The sequence below is a fragment of the Dendropsophus ebraccatus genome, chromosome 7, assembly GCF_027789765.1.
Source record: "Dendropsophus ebraccatus isolate aDenEbr1 chromosome 7, aDenEbr1.pat, whole genome shotgun sequence".
In the NCBI taxonomy this organism is placed as follows: domain Eukaryota; kingdom Metazoa; phylum Chordata; class Amphibia; order Anura; family Hylidae; genus Dendropsophus; species Dendropsophus ebraccatus.
The window spans coordinates 127826166-127841643 of NC_091460.1; the positions used below are offsets into that span (position 1 = coordinate 127826166).

Below are 15478 nucleotides of genomic sequence, written 5' to 3' on the forward strand. Positions count from 1 at the left end.
ATGGTGTAAGTAGTTCTCATAATGTTGTAACTTAAAGGGGAACTATCAGTCGGTTAGACGAATCTAACCAGCTGATAGCCCCCTAACGTGCACGGGGTGCAGAGGCGGAAGGTATGTCTCTTACCTTCCTCCACTGCGTCGTTCCCGTGCTGTTAGCAGTGTAGTCCTCAGTTCGGAGCACCGTTAGGAGCACTGCTCCGCCCCCATCCTGAGAGCTGGCTTGCATGATAGGGACAGGGCAGTGCTCCGTACTAAGGATTACAACACTAACAGCACGGGAAGGCGCCAAGAAGGGACGTAAGAGACGTACCTTTCTCCTCAGCACCCCGTACGCAATTGGGGGAGTTAGATTCGTCTAACCTTCTGATAGTTCCCCTTTAAAGAGGTACTCCACTGAAAAAAATTGTTTTTAAATAAACTGGTTTCTGAAACTTACAGATTTATAAATTACTTCTATTTAAAAATCTCAAGTCCTCCAGTACTTAGCAGCTGCTGTATGAAGTGGAGCATTCTTTCCAGTCTGACACAGTGCTCTCTGCTGTCACCGCTGTCTGTGACAGGAACTGTCCAGAGCAGCAGCAAATCCCCATAGAAATCTCCCCTGCCCTGGACAGTTCCTGTCACATACAAAGATTTTTAGAAGTAAATTACAAATCTATATAGCTTTCGGACAGCAGCTGATTTGAAGAAAAAAGTTTTACTCTGGAGTATCCCTTTAAGTTGCTAAGATCATTTTTTAGGCTTGTTGAGGCAGGAATTATCTTCCTTTAGATAAGGATGTTGCAACATCAACATCAATTAACTCGTCCTATATTATCAGAGACACTTGAGCCCAGGTCATTAGTTTGCTTAGTGAAATCTGTATAGTACAAGAGACTCATAACTCATGAGGGGCGGTTCAGTCAGAGGTAACACTGCCTACTGAGGAGTCTCTGCACTTTGATAGAGAAGGCATTCTGGGAAGTTCTGGCACGGGCTGCCTGAGAGCACTTTGACATAGCAGACTAGGATGAGCTAAGTAGGAAGCTTTGTAGGCCTCAAAAGCCACTACTGTATTTTCAGGCTGTCGTCTCTTCCAGAATGATTGACAGCCGGAGGGGGTGGGGGTGGCAGCGGACAGAGAGCAGGATCCAGCGCAGATGGTAAGTATACACTGCTGCTTTTGTGATCTGGAAACTGACAGCATAGTTACTGTATATGCATATCTGTGCTATCAATTTTCATGCCTGCACAAATGATATAAGGATCGTTCGTGCAGCCCAGGTGCTGGATTTGTTGTGCCCTGTAAAGGCACTGCAAATAAGTACAGATCTCGCTAAACAGTGCTTATTTGCATCCTTGCAGTGCCCCATGACGGGCCGTATAAAAATTTCCTTGAGATTGTCCGCCTCATCATGTGTTCATATATACAGAAAAGATGACAATCAGAAAGGTAGAAAAAATTGTTTATTGTGACTACTTGTAAAAACTTGGTTATATAAAAGACTGGACAAAAAATTCCTCTTTTCTGAGGGTAAGGGTACTATTACACGAAGCGATTTTTTGACGATCAACAATAAACAAACTCAAAAGAGTTGAAATTGTTCACCCAATTCCACGGAACGATGATCGTTACTTATGATCGTTATTATGTTTGTCCTCTCGTCGCTACTGCGAACGACCAAACGACGTTCTATTACACGCGAACGATTTGCGAATGATCAATGATAAAAATAAGTCCAAATTCTACTAAGCGACCCACAATTTCTTTTTGGTAGTTTAATCGTTGTCTGCTATTACACTATTATACGATTATCGTTCAAATCTGAACGGTTTAACAATTTTTTGAACGATAATCGTTCCGTGTAATACCACCCTAAGTTCCCTTTGATAATAAAAAAAAAGAAAAACAACAAAAGAAAAAAAAACACACAAATTGTTCTAACAGAAAAATAGTAGACCCGGCACTCACCAAGTAGTTTTGCTCAATTATTATAGTGCAATAAGAATTAGGTACAATAAGGATGCATTTCGGCCTAGCATGGCCTTCATCAGCTTTAAAGCGACTCTCTACCCAAAATCTGACCCCCCCCCCCAAACCACTTGTACCTTCGGATAGCTGCTTTTAATCCAAGATGTGTCCTGCGGTCCGTTTGACAGGTAACTCAGTCATTGTCCTAATAAACGACTTTTAAACTTGCAGCCCGTGTCAAACGGGAGTATCTGTGCCCTAACTTTGCACCACCCCTCCGTCCCTCCTCCCCACCCTCTTTATCATTAGGAATGCTCCAGTCAGATTGCCTCCTATTCCCCACCTGTGGCAGCCTGCCACATGGGCTGGATCGTTAAGCATCTGTGCAATGTTCAGCATGGAGAAAATGTTCCAGTGGCATTCCTAATGATGGAAAGGAGGGGAGGAGGGACGGAGAGGTGGTGCAAAGTTAGGGCACAGATACTCCCGTTTGACACAGGGCTGCCAGTTTAAAAGTTGTTTTTTAGAACAATAACTGCATCACCTGCCGAACGGACCCCAGGACAGATCTTGGATTAAAAGCAGGTATCCGAAGGTACAAGTAGTTTGGGGGGGGGGGGGGCAGATTGTGGGTACAGAGTCGCTTTACGACAATGAAGGCCAGGCTTGGCTGAAGCGCGTCCTATTGTACCTTATGCTTATTGCACTACAATAAATGAGAAAAACTACTTGGTGAGTGCCGAGTCTTCTCTACTATTTTTCTGGATATTACCCCCTCGAGCACCACTGACCCAGGAAATGCCGTACTAGTACTAGTAGTAGTAGGTTCATATAGGCCACAGAAATTTTAGGGCATGACTAACCTGTGCCGGACCCTTCCTTCTCAAGGGCTCCAAAGCAGTTTCCTTGTTAGGAATGACAGAACTTCTAAATTTTCATGCATGTAAAAAAGATGAATATAATCCCTATCCGGCAAAAATTCAATAATAATAAAAAACAATTCAGAAGGTTTGCTCTTTTAAGATCTTCAAAAGAGAAATGTAATGCGTGTAAATTCAAGGCAGTGCATTTCATTCGAAGCTCAAGAGCATAACGTGATTTTCACAATTGATATTCCGAAGCTTCCACTTGCTGCCCTGTTGTAACCTCAAGAGCAATCAGCGCCTTCCTGCTACACATGCTGCCGCATCTCACCAGACTCAAAGGCCAGAGCATCTTTTATCTCCTCTTATTAATGCTGCTCATCACATCCCTGCTTCTACGCCGCGCACAAATGAACAGAGGGGTGAGAGTTCACTGTCGGTATACAATGGAGCTGCCCTTACAACGACAGAAATTAATTTTTCTTGCGGTGCGAGAAAATAGGAAGGACAAGAGTTCAATCATTATGTTTGTGTTCAATCATTAATGTAGAAGATTCCTTGAAGGGAATTCAGCTTTCCTCACCATTTCCACATCTTAAAAACAAGGATGTGCTCTGGGAAATTAAATAGAACACGAAATTCTCCTCTTCGTGTGGTCTGCATTGTAAATCTGCCTTGCTTCAACAAGTCCACTTTTCAGGATAAAGATTGTTTGGAGGTCAAAGTTTCAGGGTAACTTGTCGTTTGTCTGTGTAAACGTCCACTGATTGTGGGAAAAGTGGTCAAGAAGGCGGTCCTTATCAGTGATTGACAGCTATTTGTGTATAACATATAGAGAGAGCAGTCGATCTTTGATTGAAGTGCTTTGCTTACTGGGGGGCATTTTACCTTTATACTTGTTGCTCAGTAGGAGTCCTACCAATGGGACCCCCATGATTACAAGTTATCCCCATCTGTTTTAATTAAGGAATAACCCCTTTATACAGTAAACTATAAGTTAGAATGGGTAGCCAAGTGTGGTTGGAAGCAGTAGTGGCTTCATAGTCATGAGGACCATCAGAGGTGCACTGTCCCCCCTTGAGAATTGGACAGAGTCAACATGGGCACATAGGACCGGGCTATACAGCCTCATAGGCAATACGTTGTGACTAGAGATGAGCGAACCTGGAGGATGCTAGAGTCCAGCCGAACCCGAACTTTCGGCATTTGATTAGCGGTGGCTGCTGAAGTTGGATAAAGCCCTAAGGCTATGTGGAAACATGGATATAGTCATTGGCTGTATCCATGTTTTCCAGACAACCTTAAAGCTTAATCTAAGTTCAGCAGCCCCAGCTAATCAAATGCCGATCGTTCGGGTGGACTCGAACCTGAACCCGGTTCACTCATCTCTAGTTGTGACGCATCAATTAGCCTTGGATGCCCATGACCCTGTCCACTGGTTCAGCAGCTGCCCATCTTTGGACCACATTTGGTATTAACCAAACACCCCACCCGTTATTTGGAAATACCCAAATTTGGACCTGTGAAATTTGCTCAGATTTTTTATAACACATCAACTCCAACCAAGAGCTGGTGTTGACTTGCTGCCTAAGGATGCGTTCACACACTCCAAACACTCCACGGATACCATAGCCCCCAAACCCCCCACCTGCTTTCATTTCCGCCCTCGCGTGGAGAACATCAAGCTGATTCCGCAGCTCGCCCATCCGCCTATGCCATAGACTCGATTCTATGGCCAGGCAAATTCCGCTGTCCGCCCAAAGAATTGACATGTCAATTGGATGGCGGGATCCGCCTTAGCATAGAGTGGAGTCTATGGTATGGGTGGAGATGCGAGCGGGAGCATACGGGGACGAGTTACGGAATCAGCTGGATGTTCTTCGCGCGGATTCCGCAGTCTGAAAACACCCTAAGATTTCTCTCCTCTTGACAGGCCTTATTGTCAATTAGATAAGTAATATTATTAATTTCATCACTTATTTTAATGTTATGACTGATCGGGGGGGGGGGGGGGGGTGTGTGTGTGTGTGTGTGTGTGTGTGTGCGCGTCTGCCTATCTACCTACTTCATTAACACTGTTCTATAGAAATGTCTATATTAATCAAACTCCGATTAATGAAGATAATTCAATGACTATGAGGTAAAGCACATAGATTGACGGCCTATTTAATAACAAGGCCGATGTCGCAATCTATTATTAAATCAATAGAGGTGATAATTACAATTCTGGTGCTCTGTCAATTCAGTAACAAAATTGACAATTTCCAGCTAGTTTGAGACAGCTGCGTAGAAAGACGTGCGCAGCCAAGTTACAATTATCTGAGTGACAGCCAAAATTAGCAGATGACACTTCACGTTACCAAACAGAAGGTGATTTAGTATCGATAGTTATGTACAATTAACACACAAGCACAACTCCAAATGAAGAAGCAACGGAAACAAAGACAATTTAGGGAATTTAGCAAGATTGGAGAATTTAACTAAAGTGGCCCCTCTCTCACCCCCACCGGATTTATTGAGAGGCATGTACTGCTTAATAAATACAGAGTATCTGAGGCTTCAGCATAGAAGCTGCAGCGGCCTAAACCAACTCAGAGCTGTATATAGATGTACACTGTAATGAATTTGGCGCAGTGGGAGGGTACGCACCCCTTGGCATCATGCTGCGTTCCCCTACCCGCTCTCCTCACATGCCAAGGTCAGAAGCAAAAAGGCATCAAACATTGTGCAACTGCTATGTTTATGCAATATATGCACCTTTTGCCAGGTTTATGCTGGACAAATCTCTCCCCCCCCCCAATACCATTAAAGGGGGATTCCATTCAAACATAACTTTTAATATGCTGCTGCCCATGGTGAGACTAACAATTTCATACTTGGTATTATCTCTGTCTCCTTCCCCCAGTTCTGAGCTGCTGAAACACAAAAATCTGTACGGACATGGAGAGAAAAAGGAGCTGCTGCACCTCACACCTGTGGCTGACACTAATGACTCTCGGCTACATTTAAAAACCAACGCAAGGATGTTGGTATATAATTTAATCAAACCATATTGCCTCATGTACCACGTGCAGGTCCCCTGGCCCACGAGTCTCTTGATCACACTTGTGTTGCAGGTGGCCGCTTTCTCCGCCAGGGGCATCTGCTGGGTTTGGGGAGGAAGGGGGGGGGGCCTTAGGGATTGGTCCTGTGACATTGGGGTTGCAGGACAGTTCTATGGCCTCCCTTTAATCTCTGTCCTTAGTCCTCTCTGGATGCCGGCTGGGAGACCCACAATCCCCAGGTGGACGCATCGTGATAACGTAAGTGAAGTCCAGCAGCATCCACGGATATTCTTCCAAAACATTTATTGGTGTCCAAGTCTACATAAATACGATGTTTCGACCCACACTGAGGTCTTTATCAAGTACTCGACAAAGACCTCAATGGAGGTCGAAATGTCGTATTTATGTAGACTTGGACACCAATAAAAGTTTTGGAAGAATATCCGTGGATGCTGTTGGACTTCACTTACATTACAATGATCATTGGCTGGTCGTGTCTTTTGGTCCTGACTCCTGACCTAAAATCATCGGCTGTCGGCTGTGCATCACTATGTGTAATAACAATGACAAAACTTATACTTACCTCTCTACGCTCCCTGATGTCCTGCTAGCTTCTTCCCGCTCCCCGCAGCTAGCAGGACATCAGGCAGTGCGTAGAGATATGTATAAGTTTATTATTTACAACTATCAGGCAACTGCTGCACGGACATTGCTAACATTCTCCATGCAGCCCTTGCTGCACGATTATCGAGTATAAGGGCTCTGCTACATTGGCACTCACTTACGTCAAGTCATCTGGCTATGTAATACGGCTCTAAGAGACAAGGATCCTCAACATTTGACATGTTTCTAACAACAAAATGTAGTGAAACCTCCTAAGACCAACCCTTTAAGAAGATCCCCTCACATCTAGACTGTTATTTTCCGTTTCAAATTTTCCTCCTATAGTCTATGGAAACTGTCCCTCTATAAGCCACCCCCCTTACCCCCAATATCCAACCAATGACCACAATGTAGCTAATTTTTCAGTGGGAACCCCTGTGATAAGACCACAGACTGAGGTTATATGTGCTCTAAATAATAGGGTTGTGCAGCCTGCCCCTTTTTAATGATAATGAATGGAGCTGGCCGGCAGGGGGGCGAGCTGGGGTGAGCAGTGTTCCTAACGGGTTCCCTTAGGGCTCCTAGCGCTCTTATTGAACCATGGCGCAAACAACTAAATGCACCGGAACGTCGCTAAGGGGGACGTTAAGAGACACATCTTCCTCCTCGGCATCAAAAGGGACATATCAACAGGTTAGATTTGTCCCTCTATAATAGTTCCCCTTTAATGATAAATTTTTGGTTCTTGCAACTACTGTTTCCAATGAGACAGCAGTAAGTACAGACATATGGGTTGTCACTATTTGATCGGTGTCTCAGACACTATGACAACTGATCGCTTCAGCCTGTTCAAATCAATAGTGAAATACAAAAATAATACTTCTCTAACAATAATACTGATTATTATTACTATAATTTATCAGCAATTTTCTGAATTTTCCCATCATGGATAGTGAAAAGTTGACCCGGGTGTAGCACATCATTAGTGTATGTATATTGTTACGGATGAATATCCTAAAGACAGAAAAGCCATTCGTTTAAATGACACTGACCGGTCATGTGCAGTCACCTAGTCAAGCAAATAAACTCCATGACCCTTTCCTTCACGTCCGAGCCGGAACCCCCCCCCCCCCCCATGACATACCTATAATGAAAAATCTATTTTACATTCCAGCGATCGGTATAACCATCAATGGCGGTGGATACTTGTACAGCTAATTCATGCGGCCTGTTAAGTGGACTTAAGGAAGTGTTAAGCCCCTCTTGCTGTAGCAGGCCACTTTACATAACAAGATATGCCAACATCTTAAATAGATTAGTACAGCACCAGTATCCTCTTCAAGGCGGAAGAAAAGTATTCGCTTCCAAAAGACTGGTAATTACAACCGGGAAGCATTTGTCTTGATTTTTTTTTATTTAACCTATTAAAGAAGGCTTTTCATTTCGAGTGTATTTTAGAAAAGTGCAAATTGCTTTCTAAAGTGAGTTTTGGCCAGTGTTAAATGAGAAGATCCTCTCCTTGTTCTGGCGCTGTCAAAAGCAGCATGATTTACTTGCAGATTCCGCTCCTGCTTGGATGATGCAAGCCATTCTCGCATCGAAGCATTAATTGTTTAATCAAAGCCGACAAGAATTCTTCACTCGAGCTGCTCTCGCCATGAGAAACCAGTAGAGTTATAAGACGAGAAACCTTCTCGGAGAAACAGCCACATCAGCAGGCATGAATTTGGCCTTGGAGGTTTTAATCTTCCACCTTGATTGAACTCCTATTACTCCAGAGTCTTCTCATTCCACAGAGACTCGGCGTATTCATTTTCCACAACAATCTACCTCTCAGTTTCAATGACATATCCGCTTCCATCTGTCTGCAGTCTTTTAACCCCTTTGCATCCGCGCAAGGTGTGCCAGAACTGGCAGCAACTGGGTGGCTGCTGACATTTAATATCTGTGATCGGCAAACACAACACATCGAAGCATAATGCAATACAAATGTCAAGAATGCCTGACGACGAGAACAAAAAAAAAAAAGTGACGCAAAGCAATAAAAAGAGAACAGAAAAGCTGGGACTTACGTGTGAACATTGTAAGGAACCATGGAATGGCGTAGAGCTGGAAGACAAAGAAGATGCGATCAATGTGGGAACAATCTGTTCTCGATAGAAACACAAGTCTTCTGCATTGAGTTGTGACATTCTCGCACATAGAACAATAATATGTCCATAAATAATATGATAATAAAAATAAGTGTAACCCTTTTCTCAAGGAAAATGCCTTAAGCCAAAGTAACATCATGGTGTCCTAAGACCTTGGGCATGCCATACATACATTTAAAGGGGAAGTCGGGGAGGAGGTGTTTGAACATTTCAACATGCAACTACCTCCCCGTCTCCAGTGCTGGGGTCCCCCGCCCGCTTCCTGGTCTGAGCGGGGGAACCGGGTTGTGACGTGTTAGGCCCGCTCAGCCAGTCAGTGGCTGAGACAGGACCCCGCTCAGTCCAGGAAGTGACTGGGGCACTGGGAACCGGAGTGGGGGACAGCGGACCCCAGCGATGGAGCTGGGGAAGCAGGTGCATGTTGTTATGTTCAGCCACCTCCTCTCCAGCTCTTTTGAAGAAAATGTCCCACACTGGAATTACCCTTTAAGAAACAAAAAGTTGGTATCACCAAAACTGCCAGTGATTTTTCCAATTTACATGGAGAAGGGTCCATTGCGCAGCCATTCTCTACCTTACCTTTGGCCCAATGATAAATACATTTTCTCCATATTAATGTATACAGAATCCCAATAGGGTGAGGGAACACAGATCTCTCTTTAAAGGGGTACTTTAGTGAAAAATATTTTCTTTTCAACTGGTGTCAGAAACACATATAGATTTGTAAATTACATCTTTTTAAAATCTAAAGTCTCTCTGAAGGTATACGCTGCTGTATGCCCTGCATGTAGTGGTATATTCTTTCCAGTACTTTCTGCTGCCACCTCTGTCCATGTCAGGAACTGTCCAGACCAGTAGCAAATCCCCATAGAAAACCTCTCCTGCTCTGGACAGTTCCTGATATGGACAGAGGTGGCAGCAACAGAGAGCACTGTGTCAGACTGGAAAGAATATACCATTTCTTTCAGGACATACAGAAGCTGATAAGTACTGAATGTCTTGAGTTTTTAAAATAGAAATAAATTACAAAGCTGTATAACTTTTTCACACCAGTTGATTTTAAAGATTTCTTCCCTTGGATTAGCCCTTGAAATTTAACTTTCTGTGTGTGTACATGAGGGATAGCTCAATTTCTGCTCAACATATAAGTTGTGTATGGCATTTATATCAGATATCTGCTCTGCAGGATCCACGTAATCCTAAATTGTGGAGACTAGCTGCTGTGATGCCTCCTATATACTGTGCATACAGAAAAGAAGATCCCGTTTCCCTTTATCTGACTATCATACCTTCAAATGCAGCAGCAGCAGCATGGAGGACATTATAGGGCAGTACTAAACGTAAGCTGTGAATTAAAGGGGTAGTCCACAAAAAAAAATTTCTTTCAAATCAACTGGTGCCATAAAGTGCCAGAGATTTGTAATTCACTTCTATTAAAAATCTTACGTCTTCCAGTACTTATCAGCTGCTGTGTGTCCAGCAGGAAGTGGTGTTTTCTTTCCTGTCTGACCCAGTGCTCTTTGTTGCCTCCTCTGTCCATGTCAGGAACTGTCCAAAGCAGCAGCAAATCCCCATAGAAAACCTCCCCTGCTCTCCAGACTGGAAATAATACAACTTCCTGTTGGGCATACAGCAGCTGATAAGTACTGGAAGACTTAAGATTTTTTAATAGAAGTGAATTACAAATCTCTGGCACTTTATGGCACCAGTTGATTTGAAAGAAATTTTTTTTGGGTGGACTACCCCTTTAAGCACTGGGGGATTTTTAGCAGCTTCCTTGTGGATCTCCACCTGCCTTTGTCTCACTCTACAGCTAATCCCCCTACCCCCACATGCTGCAGCGGGCAGCACATAACACAAGTCAGCTGTCTGTTCTCTCAAGACAGATTTTGTGTACAGTTTTTAAGTGTGAATCATGAGTTTAGAAGGTAAAGGGAGGCATATCGCCTGGAAAGTAGAGGAAAAAAAAAATTCCGATAACATTACAGAGTCTTGTATTCATCTGCATTAGTTTACTGCAGGCAATTCATTGAAAGAATAAAAAAGTAAAAAAATTAAATAAAAAATTATGTCACCGAATCACCCACCAACTATGCAGTCAAGAGGAAACACAGCTCAGTGAACAGTGTAGTGAAAGAGAGCGAAGTACTTGGTGGCTCCACCACAGATACCCTAAGAGAGTGGATGTAACATGCAATTAGGTCACAGACTGTGACTATCCACAAGAGATAACAGCGGACAAGAGTTTTGGAGACTACTTGTGGGCGCATCGATAAGAAAAGTGAAAAGGAATGGAAGCCTTGAACCATATATAGCTACTTAGGAAACAAAAAAACAATTCATATGTACAGGAAAAAAATATAATCTGCTTACATAAACTAACACACAGGTAGCGGATACGGTTTAGCTCAGCTTTTTCTTTTGATCTTTTTAACTAAATAGAAAACTGCTGAGCAAGTATCGTACTGCTGAGGCTCAGAGGCTGAAGGATATAACTGAGAACTCCTGGTAACTTTATAACCTGTTGCTAAAGGGAGCGGTATATGGAATTGCCGCATTATTACACAGAACGATAATCGGCCCTACCCAGCTGATTATCGTTTCGTGTAGTAAACACAACGATCATCGGCTGAACATTGATATAGGTTTGAACCGATAATTGTCGGGCACCGACTGCGCATCGCTACGTGTATTAGCGGTGAGCGACCGGTGGCTGACGATATACAAAGTGCATACATTACCTATCCATGGTCCAGGGCTACTCTTGCGCTTTGCTCCTCCACGGGTCCCGTGCGCTGCAGCTTTGGAGCGGCCTGTCTTAGCTGACAGGCCACTCAGACAATCACTGGCCGGGACCACCGCAGCCAGTGATTGGCTGAGCAGCCTGTCAGCTAAGACGATTAGTTAAACGATTATCGGGCCGTGTAATAGGCCCAGTAAACAAGCGCCGCTTGTTTACAGTTGTCACCGGGCCCCATGGGGCCATGTAAGTACCCTTACTCTTAAAGAATGTAGGCATAGTTATGAACGGGTGTATTAAATATAGAACATAGTCGTACTGTTACGTATAGAGACCGACCGGGTCACGGAACGGCCAGTCTCTGCCCGGATCATCCCGGATCATATTTAAGTACCGGCCGGATGATCTTTCGGCCACAGGGTTCTGATGCACACAGTAAAGCCAGAGGCCAGAGCCGCCCGCTTCACTGTGTGAACTGACAGGATTTCCTACAGCCGCAATTCACTGAATTGCGGCCGCAGAAAACTGACATGTTAGTTATTTGCGGCCCCATGCAGGATCCCAGCCGGGGAGCATATGATGTGCATACGCTCCGGCCGGGATCCCATAGAACAATAGGCATTGTTCACCCGTACAAAGTACGGCCGTTGTTGCCAATGGCAACAACGGCCGTACTTTTACGTAGTGTGAACATAGCCTTAAAGTGGTATTAAATATTTTAACCAATCTCAATATCACGCTCACCATATACTAGACCGGGGTAGGGAACCTTGGCTCTCTAGCTGCTGAAAAACTACAACTCCATTCATGCCTGGACAGCCAAAGTAGTTTTGAGCTTTGGCTGACCAGGTATGATAGGAGATATAGTTTTGCAACAGCCGGAGAGTCAAGCCTCTCTTCAAAAGTATACACCAATATAAGTAATTCTATATCCTAATTCATATTATATATATATATATATATATATATATATATATACATATACATATACACACACATAGTGGTGCCTTGGATTAGGAGCATAATTCGTTCCGGGACCGTGCTTGTAATCCAAATCCACTCTTAAACCAAAGCAAATTTTCCCATGAAAAATCACTGATATGCAGACAATTGGTTCCACACCCCAAAAATAATGATTTTATATTCTTACATGTAGAACACATAAAACAAACAATGAGAAACAGCTGAATATGTGATACTATAAGTTACTGTACAGTACAGCAATCAGCATGTGGCTTATAATGTAAAGTAAGTGCATAAACCTGAAAAAACAGTTTGTAGATACATAATGGAACTGCAGATCCCCATAATGCAGTAGCGAAGTACAACAGGCTAGAATAGAGAAGCAGGGCTGCTGTCAGAGGTCTGTGTGGTCACATGACAGCAATGGGGACAATCACAGCTGTGCAGAAGGACAGAGACAGAAACTGTATATACAGCACTTTTAATGGCTGAGTGTAAGTGCAGACACATTATAGCAACAGTATGTATAGCTGAGTGTGAGTGCAGGCACATTATAGCAGCAGTGTATTATAGCAGGGATGGAAAGGATGGGAAACACAAGGGCTGACAGAGACTACAGGGAGCATGAAGGAATGAGCAGGGCTTATGTGGGCACATACATGCAGCACTCTCTGTCCAGGAAAAGAGGGGTTACAGCTATAAAGAGATTACCTCCACAGTCCTGTCCCCTGATGCAAGCCCCAGCCTGAAGTGGATCTGCCATGATTTGGAAGGTGCTGTAGACCCCGCTATGCAGACCATGCCCCTACCCCACCCCCTCCCACCCAGTACAGGGAGCTCTTACACCGAAGCAATGCTCTTAAACTAAGTGACAATTTTGAAAAACTGTGAGCTCTTCTTGCAAAACGCTCTTAATCCAAGTTACTCTTAAACCAAGGAACCACTGTGTCATGGGTGCCAGCAGCTGGAGATCTTTATTCTTCGATCACACTTCACAATATATGACCAAAAGGACTCCAGCACTCCAATAAAGAAAATGCAAATATGGTTTATCACTCCATTGCAAACTACATCAAATAAGATATGATGATTCTAAGCAAAAAACACTTTAAAGGGAACCATTCACTCCGTGGCCCCGGCAGAAACTGACATACAGTGACATAAAGGTCAATATACTTACCACATCGCTCCCGTTTCCGTCCCGGATACCGTTGTTGACACGGAGAAATCGCAGATTCTTCTTCTCGCGCCCATTATGGTCTCGCCGGATCCCGCGCAGGCACCGTGACAGTTGTTTTCGGCGCATGCGCAGTTCACAATTGAAGCCGCTCCGCAGCTTCACTGTTTACTGCGCGTGCGCCGATTGTCTCGAACAAGTATCATGTTTACCGCGCAGGCGCAGAAGAGGTGACGAGACCATCGCAACGGCGCCTGCGCGGGAATTCGTCAGAAGACTGAAGACGTCAATCAAGTTCCAGGAGGCGTGGATGGGCGGCGACGAGAAGAGGACCTCATGAATGAGTTGGACTCGTCCGTCGTTTTCTATGGACGTTGGACTCATCTCAGCTCATTACCATAATGGGCGGGAGAAGAAGAATCAGCGATTTCTCCGTGTCAACAACGGGATCCGGGACGGGACCGGGAGCGATGTGGTAAGCAATGTATGTCAGTTTCTGCCGGGGGCCACGGGGTGAATGGTTCCCTTTAAAGCAAAGCACAGGCTGCTTTTTATATATTACATAACAGCTGTGACATTAAATTATCATGAACAATAAAGTGCAAAAATGAGTAAAGTCCTAGTCCTTGTTTTTAAAGTGACTCTGTACCCACAATCTGACCCCCCTAAACCACTTGAACCTTCGGATAGCTGCTTTTAATCCAAGATCTGTCCTGTGGTCCGTTTGGCAGGTGATGCAGTTATTGTCATAAAAAATTAATTTTAAAATTGCAGCCCCATGCAATACGGGCATATCTCTGCCCTAACTTTGCACCACCCCCTCCTCCCCACCCTCTTCAGCATTAGGAATGCCACTGGAACATTTACTTCTGTTTGAACATTGTACAGGTGTCTTAATGATCCAGCCCATGTGCCGTAGTAACACAGGTGGTGAATAATAAGCAATCTGCCTGGAGCATTCCTAATGATGAAGAGGGTGGGGAGGAGGGATGGAGGGGTGATGCAAAGTTAGGGCACAGATATTCTAAGCCCCGGCCATTGGGCACGGGGCTGCAATTTTAAGGCTGGGTTCACACTACGTATATTTCAGTCAGTATTGTGGTCCTCATATTGCAACCAAAACCAGGAGTGGATTAAAAACACAGAAAGGCTCTGTGAATGATGAAACTGAGTGGATGGCCGCCATATAACAGTAAATAACGGCCATAATTTCAATATAACAGCCGTTGTTTTAAAATAACAGCAAATATTTGCCATTAAATGGCAGCCATCCACTCAATTACAACATTGTGTAAACAGAGCCTTTCTGTGCTTTCAATCCACTCCTGGTTTTGGTTGCAATATGAGGACCACAATACTGACTGAAATATACGTAGTGTGAACCCAGCTGTAAAGTAATTTTTTAGGACAATAACTGCATCACCTGCCGAATGGACCGCAGGACAGATCTTGGATTAAAAGCAGCTATCCGAAGGTACAAGTGGTTTGGGGGAGTCAGATTGTGGGTACAGAGTCGCTTTAAACACTGCAAACCTGGATTTATAATGGCTAGAATAAGGTAAGAGTGTAATTTGTAGAAAAAAAAACTGTGGCACTCACCATGCGCTTAAAAAACTTTCTTTATTCCAGTATAGTGATCGTGATATGGAGGAATATGGGCTATGGCTTTTTCCCACGTACACTCCTACACTTTGTCAGGCGTGGGAGTGCATGTGTGAAACGGACATAGCCCACATTCCTCCATATTACGACCACTATACTGGAATAAAGAAAAAGTTTTTAAAGCGCATAGTGAGTGCCACAGTTTCTTTTCTACAAATTTGACCAAAGTTGTTTTTTATGACAATAACTGCACCACCTGCCGAATGGACCTCAGGACAGATCTTGGATTAAAAGCAGCTATCTGAAGGTACAAGTGGTTTTGGGGGGGGGGGGCGGATTGTGAGTACAGAGTCGCTTTAAAGATAGTGCCAAGAGAGTATAT

The 15478-nt window shown here is 44.0% G+C and overlaps 2 protein-coding genes across 2 annotated transcripts in view; one reads left to right on the forward strand and one right to left on the reverse strand.

The window, feature by feature from the left end:
* The window catches only part of AIMP1 (aminoacyl tRNA synthetase complex interacting multifunctional protein 1), a 433090-nt gene that overhangs the window by 258032 nt on the left and 159580 nt on the right, over nt 1-15478 (forward strand). The window lies entirely within an intron of this gene.
* Nucleotides 1-15478, reverse strand: part of TBCK (TBC1 domain containing kinase) — a 205743-nt gene that overhangs the window by 85471 nt on the left and 104794 nt on the right. The window contains exon 21 of the mRNA XM_069978417.1: nt 8534-8570. Within this exon, the coding sequence (XP_069834518.1) occupies nt 8534-8570 (37 nt within the window). The remainder of the gene's footprint in view (nt 1-8533; nt 8571-15478) is intronic.